This window comes from Pollicipes pollicipes, unplaced genomic scaffold (assembly GCF_011947565.3).
Source record: "Pollicipes pollicipes isolate AB1234 unplaced genomic scaffold, Ppol_2.1 Scaffold_1600;HRSCAF=1878_pilon_pilon_pilon, whole genome shotgun sequence".
NCBI lineage: Eukaryota > Metazoa > Arthropoda > Thecostraca > Pollicipedomorpha > Pollicipedidae > Pollicipes > Pollicipes pollicipes.
This window is the reverse complement of record NW_023595962.1, coordinates 16,992,327-17,004,965: the sequence shown is the minus strand read 5'-3', so window position 1 is coordinate 17,004,965 and position 12,639 is coordinate 16,992,327. Positions and strand designations below refer to the sequence as shown.

At 51.7% G+C, this 12,639-nt stretch overlaps 1 protein-coding gene across 2 annotated transcripts in view; it reads right to left on the bottom strand.

The window, feature by feature from the left end:
* LOC119089961 (E3 ubiquitin-protein ligase MARCHF8) overlaps positions 1 to 12,639 on the bottom strand; it is a 42,632-nt gene that overhangs the window by 19,050 nt on the left and 10,943 nt on the right. The window contains exons 1-2 of one of the 2 annotated variants that reach the window (XM_037212771.1): positions 10,642 to 10,826; positions 3,173 to 3,326 (exon numbers count right to left, since the gene is read on the bottom strand). In XM_037212771.1, the coding sequence (XP_037068666.1) occupies positions 3,173 to 3,256 (84 nt within the window). In that variant the 5' untranslated portion in view covers positions 3,257 to 3,326; positions 10,642 to 10,826. Of the gene's footprint in view, positions 1 to 3,172; positions 3,327 to 10,641; positions 10,827 to 12,639 lie in introns of those variants that run through there. The other variant, XM_037212765.1, reaches the window with a different exon arrangement.

Here is a 12,639-nt window from a genome sequence, read left to right as displayed (position 1 = left end):
GCCCTGCCCGTTTGGCGGGAGTTTCTAAACCAACAGACACTTGCGGGGAGGGTGGCAGCAAATTGCTGGACGTTTGCCTCAGCAACGACAGTAATCTCCTTTCCTGAAATCGGAAAGGGTAACTTTCGGCAAATAATTGTACTTTGAACACTACTCAGACACAACATGTGCTTCCAGGTCAGCCATCACAAAATATAAGGGGCGTAGTTTCGGAACATAGGTTAGCGGGGCTAAACCGTGCACACTTTATAAAACCTTCATCGAAAATTCGCCAAGAACAGATAAAAAACTGAGCAAAAATGCTTCTTTCCAGAATTTGGCTCAGTTTTTCACAAAGTTGGGGGGGGGGGGGGAGCTGAAGCCCTCGCCGAAATGAAACGGGAACTACAGCCATTACGCCACTAATGGAAAACGACCAAATGGTGTTATACCAAGACAGCTGAATCTGCGATAGCCTTTCTGCGATACAAGTTAAATGTGGCAAAGGGTAGGAATCATGCAGGAAACACGCCGCATCCACACCCTTCCAGAAATGTTGATCTCATGTATATGCAAGGAGACCCACGAAGTCTTAACGTGAGCACGAGCTGTTATCCCAGCACCCCGAACAGGTTTGCTTTCTCATTTATTCGATGATGCCGATGACGATGTCGCCAGCCAATCGGAAGAAAGCTGCAGAGTGTTTAGAGCGCTCTGGAGCCCACGGACTGTGTCAAAAATCAACATTATTGAGGCTGTGGCTACGGGTACACCAAGCACACGTGCCATCTTTACCGGCAATTACGTTCACAAATACGGCTGCACAGAAAAATTGAGCATCAAAACAATACGCAATATATATTTCGACAGACATGTCCCTGATGAGTCATGCACAGAAATGAGCGAAAATGTTTGCTAGTGGTTTAATCTTAAACAATGCACCCTTCGCAGCCAGAATTCGCATGGACTGAACGGAATTCGACTTCGGAAAAGTGAATAATCAACCATGTGGTCACTGGCAGAGCGCGTATTCGATGCATTCTCAGGATCACAATCATACCGCCGATGGCATAATTTTGATCCCGCCTGCTAGCCAACTATAGCTCTGGCTATGCTTGACCTGCCACCCAAAATGGTGACCGGGACGATCGCGGACACGTTCATGTCTCTTATCGAACAGATTTAAAGCCTTGGGTACCAAATGAATCCACAAGGTGTCCCACAAAATAAACTCTCGAACGCGAACCCACAATATATACACACATATATATACAACACACATATATATATATATATATATATATATATATATATATATATATATATATATATATATATCCTTGCCAACTGCCACTTATTGCCAGAGGGAGACTAAACGCAGACCCTGCAAGTGTCTCAGGTCTTGTGTCGGATTATATGGCATATTAGGTGTACTTGTCACCCCAAACGTAGCTGAAAATGTTCTTATCGTCATGTCCCAAAAAATCCACAAAACTGACTGACTCAAACACCATGCTGAACTTGCAGTTCCTAGGGTTTCCTTGCGACATCAAATGTAGCTATATGTGTCTATCACCATGTTCACATGATTCCACAACATACCTTTGGTTGCGGTTTACTTGGCCCAGCCAAGCCAACATGCACCATTCATATCGAACAAACCGGCATCAATCTTGGTTTCAGGCCAGAAACAGCTATTATGATGAGGTGACAGGACCGAAACAACTTGTTCGAGGTACGGAACTACACAGAAGCGTCTCACACGGCCGAAAGCAATTCAAAAGCGAAATTGATACGTTTGTACCGACGGGAGTACGGTCACATAACCCCGACGGCGTCTCATTCCACGGAGTGGCAGCCGTCCGCCAGAGGACCAGCGTCAACAGCAGACGGGACGTCGGGACCCATCAGGTCAGCTTGGAACACGACATAAGTGGGAGGTGGCTCCGATGCCGGTCATTTGCGCTTGCGCGGAGAAGTACAGCTGCCTCCATTGGCCAGTTACTCGCAAAGACGGAAGTGAATGGTAAGATGCCCTAGCGACGCGAACGCGCATTGGCTATGGCTTTTGAAATCAGCGCACGTGCTTGGGACCTTCGGAACAACTCAGCTCTGCACGGTATATCATTTGGCCTGAACCACTCATTATCGTGCACTTGAATGAATTTGTTTCTCATATCGGTTTTAGGCCGAATGTCGAACGTGTTGTGAGGGATTCGCTTCCAGAGGTACTGTTCAAACACTTCTCACGTTCGGTTCGGCTTCTCACTTTCTCACCTTCGGTTCATGTGCTTTCCGGGCTCTGGGACGCGCATCAGAGTACGACTATTGACATCCTGGAATCTTTATTGGGTTGAACGCATTTCGCCTTCTTTGTGAACCCATAACTATCAAGCAATAAGACTGCTTTTTGTGCGGGATGATGTGCTTGACTAAGGTCTTGCCGCATTCTTTATCTCATTAAATAATTACGTAACAGTAAGGCATATTATGTCTAATTTGACGAAGAAGCACGTCTTGATAATAAAAACATCCCCCTAATTGCCATGTGATTTCAATTTGAGCGCCAAGATTTTCAGCTTATGATGTTCAAATCAGTTCAGGGATGTGCAGACCAGATCACTCCCAGACCTACGCCACATGCAAGCACAAACTTTGCCTTTCGCTTAGCATCGAACATTTCACATAAATAATGACGTTAAACTGCGCAGACCCTCCAGCATGTGATGACACAAACGCACGTGCATTTAAAGTTACTAATAAATGTTTCGGCCCATAGTCACCGTAGATAACGAGCGGCTGATAGAGCTAGTAACGGAGCTAACAGAGGTAATGCAAGTTGGATTCCTTCCAAGAAGTCCTGTATGCACTGAAGCCTAGCTGGGATACCAATGCGCAGTTAGACTAGTGGGGCACGGGTACATCAGAAAGCTTCAAACGTAACTAATGGAGCTTTTAAGTAGGGTTCTCCGCGTTGAGTTACGTTAGAGGGGCACGTGGCCCATTAAAGCTCCTCATGAAGATAATACTATCGATCAATGCGCACATATCATGGACTAACGCATTATGATTGCCTATTAGCAGTTATGTTAGAAGATCACATGCGGCGAGCAAAGCTTCTAAAAGAGCTACCTAATACGACGCCCGACGAACAGTCTAAAAACGCTAGAGCATGTGCGCCCTGGCCCCTGACCTTTGTCTCATGCCGCATCCCTTTGTCCTCGAGTCGCTTGGCCCTGTCGACTGGAGTGACACTGATCTGGTGCAGGGGCATCATGGGGTGCCGGGTCGAGCCGGGTCAGGTCATGGCGCCGCCGACCGCCAGCGGTCAGTCGGGCACGCGCCTCCTGCAACGGAGGGGTCACGGGGTCAGCGCTCTGCGACGGAGGGGTCACAGGGTCAGCGCTCTGCGACGGGGACCGCTGCCTTGCAACATGGGGGAAGTGGAAGCGGGGTCCGTAGTGCGACGGTCATGAGATGAGACAATTAGGGAAACACGGTAGCTCGCAGCTTTGGACAACAGACTGAAAACGGCGACGAGGCCAGAATCTCGCTACGAAGGAGATCAGTGCGGAGTCAGAGTTGGTCAAAGGGGAGAGTAGCGATAATGCCAACATGGTGACTAACAATGATGGTAAGGAGTCTTAGAGGAGACAAAGAGAATGCTACCAGTGGATTAGCGGAGTACCAACCACGAGATGACTAGCAAATGTCCAGTGAACACACCAAGGAATTAATGATGCCTGCGGCATGTTAGCATATAGATATATAGTACAGTTAATGCCAGACATACATGTGATGTGGTTGGGCTTGACGGGCCCAGGCTGGTTCGCCAAGCGCAAGTAGACGAAAACAATAGCACCGCGCCGCCAACCAACCAAATATTTATGTCTGGGGTCAACGGCCCGTCCATGAAAGGAGAACAACGACGTTCAGCATTACGATTGCAAATTTGAGTAAATAAGCAGCGAATGAAAACATTCCGCTGCTGGGGTTCAAGATTCCTTCCAAGAGCCCCGCTTGCTTTGCATCCCGTCATCGTCCTCTGGCTCAGCCACGTCTGCCACGCAAGATGTGTTCAAAGAGCGCCACCACCTCGACGGCCGCTATTATTCGTAGCAGGCTTTCACGCGGCATCGCACGGGAGCCGCGATCTGTCACTTATTCCCAGCTTCCGTCCGCTTACGACGCTGAAACAAATTCCAGGCTGCGAGTCTCTGAAGTTATCTGACGTCCCGCAGATTCAGCCAAACAAATTTGCTGTTCGGCACAAAAAAGAAAACATGGAAGTGGCCTTGGCATATTAACTACCTAGACTCAGCATGGAGCGCAGATACATGGCAATGGTTCGCGATAGTCGGTATAACACAAGATAAAACCGCTGATGTTTCTGTTATCATTCAGTCGGTGGCTTGTGCACCAGCTTGCAGTTGGATGGTTAAGACTGCTCATGGGCCAAGAAAACAAGGAGGTTATCCCACTTGCCCTTTGCGATATATAAATATTAATCTTAAAGATAGACATAAAAGCAAATGAACACATAACCAAGTCCGGCGTATCCAACTTTGGGCGATCCTTCCTCACTGGGCTACCCCCTCACTGTCATCTTGGGCTTTCCAGTGGAACGCTAGGCAAGGAAGCCATAGGTGCGGCCGCATCCATTCCAGTAGGCTGTCGAGGACATGAAACCAACAAAGTTGGCCATTGTCAAAAGGACCGGCCATTTCGAATTTACTTGTGTTATTCGTTTCCACAAAGGCAAGCTGCCTAAATATCAATGCATCTATATCCCCAATCTCCTGTTCCCCTCTCCCCCCCCCCCCCCCCCTCGAAGTATAAGGCATTACTACCGTCCTGTCTAGAGACAAAAGAAGTCACTATTTTGCATTCAGACGTTGCGTCCCAAACAGCAGTGACACAGGTGTGCCGCGGCAAACACTAGATCTTGACCAGTGGGAACCCACGCTTGTTTCGCTGCGAGAACCTATGCTCGCATCACAGTGAGACTCTGCGCTAGCGCCGCACGCGGGCATTGCGAACCAACGAGCGAACTGGCGCCGCGCCATTGTCATCGCCGGCGCCGCGTCTCCGGACTCCGCGCCGCGTCTCCGGACTCCGCACCACCGCCATCGCCGGCGCTGCCTCCGGACTCCGCTCCGCGTCTACGGACTCCGCGCCACCGCCATCGCTGGCGCTGCGTCCGGACTCCGCGCCGCGTCTCCGGAATCCGCGCCACCGTCATCGCCGGCGCTGCGTCCGGACTCCGCGCCGCGTCTCCGGACTTCATCAGTACACCATCAACAAGCCGCCTCATCGAACCGACATTGTCAGGCGACTCGTGTCTTCGTCAGCGCAGCAAAACCTGACCGGGTGGGCCGAGCCGGGCGGCAAAACCATCCCGCCACGCTGGCCGGCTCCGCGCCACGCGCCACGAGCCGCGCGCCACGGACGAGATGGGCGCCGGTGCAGCACGCCGGTCGGGGCGGCGCCGCTGCCGGCGCACTCGGCCTGTCAGCGCCAGGTCATGTGACTGAACACGACGGGCCGGATATTCCGTCCAAGCGTGTTGTGTAGCAGCTGCGCTGTTAAATGCCCCCGGGCTGCGTGAGTTCATTCCTCTGCAGGCAGCTGACACATATGGCGATCGGTGGCATCGTCTGCAGTCAGGATTATTCTCATTTCACCCGCCCGAAAGATACTCAGAGAACGTGGCCAATGGAAAACGTGGCAATATGCATTTGGTATGTCATATTGGAATGACCTGGCGAATATTTCAGCACGCAAACGACCTCCGCCCATTTCTGTCTACAAAAGTGCATCTTATTATGACGCGTTTCAAGCAGCCGCAGGCCGTTCCCTCGTCACTGTTGGAGTGGCGTCTCCTAGCAACGTGCCAGCACCGGACACGCACCTCCGCGACGGCGCCATCGCGACGCTGCAAGCGCTGATTCCCTCCCGTGCCTTGGAGCCCGACGGAAGGAGCCAGGGAGTCAGTCACGTCCGCCAGGAAGTCAGACTCAGAGTCAGAGTCTGCCTGGCCGCGCCGCTGTGGACGGCGGACCGCGTCCACCGCAGGGCCGCCCGCCGTGCGGTGGACGAGAAGCAGCCGTGCGCGGCGGGGAAGGCCGAATCAATACGGCGCGGGGCCGGCGGCCAGGCAGGACCGCGGGGCACCGAGCCCGTCCTGTCCCGTCTGGTCAACGGAGCGGGAGGTACGTCAGCTGGTCTGGGAGGTGCGTCAGCTGGTCTGGAGAGGTATATCGACTGGTCTGGCAGGCACGCCAGCTGGTTTGAGGAGGTACAACAGTCGGTCTGGGGAGGTGCATCAGCCGGTCTGGGAGGTACGCCAGCTGGTTTGGGAGGTACATCAGCCGGTCTGGGAGGTACGCCAGCTGGTTTGAGAGGTGCATCAGCTGGTCTGGGGTGGCACATCAGCTGGTCTGGGAGGTACGTGGTCCACGCACGTATGCTACGTGTTGCATGGTATAAGAGGCCAGCAACAGCCTTTCTCATAAGAATTGTTACAAACCGGTTGTATTTTGTGATTTGTAATTTAGAGTTTACAAAGCACGAATTACAGCTGATTCATAAAGCCAGCGCGCGTTGTACAATCGAAGTTGTAAAACTCGACGCCGCGTGTAATTTGCCGCCGCCAATCACCGGCCTTGCCAAGAACGTGTATGCCCAACCGACTCTTTAGCACCCCATACGCCCCACGTTAACGTGACGCCACTGGAGTCTTGACACAGCGAGGGCAGCGCGCAGCCCCGCACGATGCATATTACGATCTGGATATTTGCGTTTCCGTTGGTTACAGCTGCATTGCATTCCAAATTTTCTGAGAAAAGGTACCCTTTCTTCCTTAAGTCCCTAAAAATGCGTTACGGTATCAAATATTGGTTCCGTGTAATTCGGCAAACCTAACCGAAATTACATCGCCCATACTGAGCGGGACGTTGGCGTCAATGCACACGGTCAGGCTCACTGTTCTCGCTGTCCCCGCTTCTTCTGGCGCTGGTTTCTGTGTCACCTACGTACACGTGGCCAGGGTCGCGCTCAGAATCTTGGTGGAGCGGAGGTGACACAGGGCTTTATAAAAGGCCCCTGATGTAAGTCCCCAAGTTTTGAGCGGACTCCAGTTTCCTTTCCTTTCTTTTGTTGGTTATTGGGCCCGCTGTCCGACTCATCACCATTCCATTGCCCCAACCAATGCGGACCCTTTTATTGCCCTATTTCATATCTCTGTTTATTGTCGGGGGCCCCGAATAATGCAAGAAGCCCGCTGACATTTCAGGCCCTGACACTGCCCCTTTCTAGCAAACGGGTCCGTTGCTGACTCGGATTCCCTTGCTGACACACGATCCCTTGTCAGGCACTGCAGCCCCACGATAAGACACAGTGGCTCTATTTCATCTGCGCTTAGCTAGCCTCCGCGCCCACTTGCCATTAGTTCGTACCAACAGCAGGGACTCACCGAGATTTTCTTAAGAGGGAGGGGCAGACCTCGGCGAGAGCGCATCACGCCAATTTTTTATCTTTTAAGAGCGCAATGATACAAATGAAGATCTGTGGGCCGAACTGGGCGCCCCCTTGACTGCGCTCCTGCACAAAAATCAAACAGCAGCGACAGCAGGGTTTGAAGACTACGACCTTGCAGGCAGGGGTCGGTTTGTTTCTTTTGTGAGGGCCCTCGTGTGACACCCGTCCACCATATTTGGTTGCCCCCTCACCATTGTTCTGATCCCAACGCTACAAAATCTTAGGAAAATATAACTCTCACAAGGACTTTCTTCAGACGTTACCTGCGGTTCATGACCGTACTACTAATATAAAGGACTATTCCGTGCCACCAACTTGAAAAACTATCATACGTCAAGTGGCCTAAGAGCCGTTGAGAAAGGTATTTAGGGCGAGGTTAGGTTCACAGTTCCTCACGAGGGCGTAATATCGCTGAATAATTTGTTGGGGGGGGGGGGGGATGGCTCGCTCTATCACAAAATATGCATTTCACCTGGGTCCTGGGCTTATCCCCAATCGTTTAGAAAAGCTCACGCCCCAGCTTTCAGGACAATAGAAACACTAACCGAACCAGTACGACTTTGCTTGATACTTCCAATCAAATTTTAAATGGTCATTTATTGTCTGGCCTCCAATCACTTTGAATGCTGCATCTACCCCACGTTTCCGCTACGCCACGGCAATGGAGCTAGCAGCGGCGGGGGCCAATGACAAATTAGGCTACCAATGACGTCATTGCCCTGTGCTGAGTCGCACGGGATTCCATCAATACGAAATCTAAGATCTCCTCTCCCCCTCCCCCTCCTCCTCCAGTGTTTGGCCCACCAGCTGGCATTGCCAATGTCCGACGAGCGCAGAAAAAAAAACAAATTATGCCATGGATCATCATAAATATCGCAGTTTGTAGACAAAAACAAAAGCAATGTATCGGAAGTCTCAAGGAACAGAACATCAGGTCCCCCAATGCCAGTAACCACGTAAATACGTCATTGTATTCACCGTGCGTCTTACAGTTTTAAGCAGAAGTAAACAAATATAATATTGGCACTATCACGGCAACCAGCGAAACAGTGACTCAGTGAGCCAGCATAATACTAGTGTTCTGTTACCATGATAGACACCTATATTCTACTCACAGACAGGGGACTCATGCATCGTCCACACCCGGCGACAGCTGCCCCAGTTTGGCGTCAGGGTGAATGCCGTCGCATGCCCGCAGTTTGATAGGATGAGTATACCTGCTTTCACTTGTATCAGTAGAAACTAGAATTAAAATTAAGACATTTCATAACCTGTTAGTGCAGCCATTTCATCCTGGCAGCGACTTGGATGCCAGTACACATACTCACGGAAAACGATCACCTTCGTACTATCGCCTTCCCACCCCCTCAACGCGCGAGCACAAGACAACGCAGGACTTCGATCGGATCGGTGCGGCTGCCAAGGTCACTTATAGTGATGGGTAATAGCGCAAAGGAATAAATTTGCTGCACGCTTGGTTGCACGGGCCAAACGCGGAGCTAGAGATTGTTGAATCCATCAACACCGTCACTAAGTTGCTTCCTCTGAGCAATGTGTCCTGCGAGCTTGTTTATCCTTCCACTTCCTCTGAGAGCTTGCTTATTTTGCCCCGGGAGATCTTGCAAGCCTCCTTCTTCTGCGAGCATCGTGTCCACTACTCATTTTGGCTACGGGCATTGCCTTAAGTTTACGATCACCTTTTCTACAATGGGGTAAGCCATCGTTGATTTGTAGTTGTGATCTGTGCTTTTAGTCTTGCAAGTGCTCCGCGGCTGGAAAATCAGCTGGCCTTTATGAAACATACCAAGGTAAACATCGTAGAAATTCTCGCGAGATCTGTAATTTTTGTGTGTGGTTTTATAGATTTGTAATTTGTAGTGGCTGTTTGTAGGTGTCTGCTTTATAAAACACATTTTTACCAATACGCCTATAAATTTACAAACTACAATGCAAATTTACAACAAACTGCCTTTATGAGAAAGGCTTCTGGTCTGGGACGGGATGAAGAAACGGCTTTGGAGTCTTGTAACTGTCGCAAAGACTTCTCTCTTCCAACTTGTGTTCAATGTCGTTCAAGTTCATGTGATACTTTTGCACACTGAACGGTATTTACCCGGCTATCAGGGAGCTGCGTAAAACTCTCCTAGACCATAAAAAGCCCAAAGTGCTATCCACCGTGCAATCGACTTGTTAATGTGTAGGATAGTCTAACATGGCTTAACGCCAAGTAGTGAAGGTTTGCGACATAACCAGCGTGAGAAGTTGATACATACACAGGCCAAGTAGGCCGCCATTCAAACCTGCGGCGTACAGTCGCCCCGCTGCCATACTCCATACAGGTGTTCACTGCATGTTTGTGTACGCGGTGTCGCACCATCAAAATGTGCAAAACGGAGCGCCCCGACGTCTCCATCTAAGTACCGAGCGCCCCGAAGTAACCATATCTCAAGTGCCCAGCGTCCCGATGTAACCATCTGTTGATACCGAGCGCCCCGAAGTAACCATATGTTAATACCGAGTGTCCCGAAGTAGCCATCTATTAAAAAACGGGGGCACCGAAGTAACAGTCTGACAAATACCGGGCACCCCGACGCAATCCTCTGCTAAATATCGGGTTCCTAACGTAACCATATGTTAAATACTGGGGTCCGACGTAACCATCTGTTAAATACCGGGGTCCGACGTAACCGTCTGTGAAATACCGGGCTGGCGTCTTTGTGGAGTCATCGCGCACGCTTGTCCGGCGTGAACATCCATGCTTATTCTTGCGCGGCATGGCTATGGGGGAGATATCTGGACACCACTCGTGCGTGCTCACACTATAGGCTTTGCTACTTCCGAAAAACCAGTCTTCCATGGGTCGTTCATTCATGCATCGACGGCACATAAACGCAATAGCCATTCATGAAAACCCAGGGATACTACGCCATCAGTCAAATCTAAACAATGGCTATGTTCCTTTTTCACATCCACGCAGACCCTCCGGGGCAACAGTGTCCCATCGCCATGTTAACCAGAGGCACGCGCAGCCCTTGACCACGGCACTCCGGACATTCACGGCACTCCAGTTTCCACTTCAGAAGCCTAGAGCGCTTTCTAGACCTCTGACGTTCCTGTACTCACAGTCCTGGATCGTCACATCCGCGACGAGTGCTGCAGCGCTGCAGCTCGCCGCCTGCTCCCGCGGCACTCCTGGCTCGGCGGCCCGCGCCCGCCCGCGGCCACTCACACACTCGGGCCCGGCACAGACCAGCGTCGCCAGCTCGGCTCGCGACGGCCCTCTCCTCTGGGGAGCGACGGGGCGGGACTATCGCCAGGCGAGCAGGCAGACAGGGGCAACCCCAGAGTGCGACGGCGACGACGGCGGCGGCGGCTGGCCGGCGCTGATAGCACGCTGCAGCGCCGCACTTCCGGGCTCCAAACACCGCGAAAACACCGCGCAAGCCTGCAGCGCCACCAGCCGTGAGGGTCGCCAGGCGACGACGCCAGGCCGGATGTGACACTCCTGCCAGCGCGGTTTCTCTTCTCGTCACCGGAAGGAAGCGGCGCTGACGTCCATGTCCGGCCGAATCCTTCACTCCGGCGATGCGTCTGTACACCCCAGATGAGGTTCCTTGACCTTAACAAGTGCCTCAATGTCACAGATTACTGTAATCGCCGCATTAAGCTATCTGCCGGAGGAATTGATCCCTCCTGGTTCTCAGGTAGGACAGTAGTATTAGCCTCATTATCCGAATAAAAACCAGGAGAATGAAGATGCATTTGAGTTGATATCTCGGCAACATGCTTTTACCGAAACAATAGCAGAAGGCTCTTGCCTCATCTTTAGAATCACGTCCGAAGTGTCAGCATCATTGACAAATTGGGCAAATCCAAAGCCTCCTCTAAGCTTCCGAACGGCAGCAGACGCTTTAAGAGCCCAAGCTAGGCCAAGAATCCGCGCTGGGATTGGAGGGACATTCAGGATTGATTGGATTCAACCGGAAGCTGTGTGGGTCGAACTGACCTGAAAATACCCTTTTTAATCGAAAACTTGCGTTGTACGGGCAAATTTGAGGCGACAAAGACCTAGCTAGGCATAATTAGGATAAGTATGTCACGCTCACTCAAGTGGTCACACTCGTAGCGGATGTCTCACGAAGCAGCCGAAAAGTTTTCACCGCACCTACTCTCCCCTCTCTCCACTCCACTGCGCTGCCAAATTCCGCGAACGCCATTTCCGTCCCTTTAGGAAGGCAGAGGTCCAAGGCTGATATTTGATTGGAGTTTGGATTGAATGGGAAAACTTTCAGCTGACATTCCGCGAATGCTTCTTCACCGGTAAACGCTGCTTGACGCATTGAATGGTCCACCACATGTGAAGCACTACCTGCCCACCAGGGTCATCATGACCCCAGTGAATGCCGTGATTATGCTGCACCTAGGTCACTGCCGCTCAGTCCAAGGCAACGACACACGAAGTCAGGCGTCCGAGACCCAGCAAACGCTGAGCGATACACTGCAAATACCAGCTCCGCCAGCAGGATGCTGATCCCGTTTGGTACCTGCCTCAGAAGCTCGACTGGCTTGGCTGCTGATTTACCGAGTTTCCACATCATCCCGCTCCCGCCCGCACGTGTTCCAGTGTGGGACGGCTTGCCTCGCTGGCCGGCGAGGTCACGGCCGCATATGGTGCCCAGCTGCGACCCACGGCTAGCCCGTTGACTTGTTTACACCCCGGGGACTTCCAGTGGCCATCTGTCGTGTCATGTACCCGACTCTTGAAAATTCATCTGATCAAGGAAAATTCGGTGGCTGATAGCGGTGCTGGGGCGGTGCTGTTTGCAGGCTTGTGGAATGACTGTCTGCGTCCGGCATTGCTGACCGCTGTCGCTTCGTTTCATCTCAAGACGATGGGCAGCAAAAGCCTCAAGTCTATCGTGGATCTCCCAAACGCGTAGACATGGACCTGGCTCCAAGGCCTGACGACCGTTCCAAACTGACGTTTAGATGAAAGGGAACCAAGCGGCACGGTAAGGGTCGCGAAGAGCAAACGCAGAGCAAAGACCGAGCGCGTCGGTGATAATACGCAAACTCAGTCGACCTGACCCGATCGCAAACACTCTGCCTTGGTCAAAATGA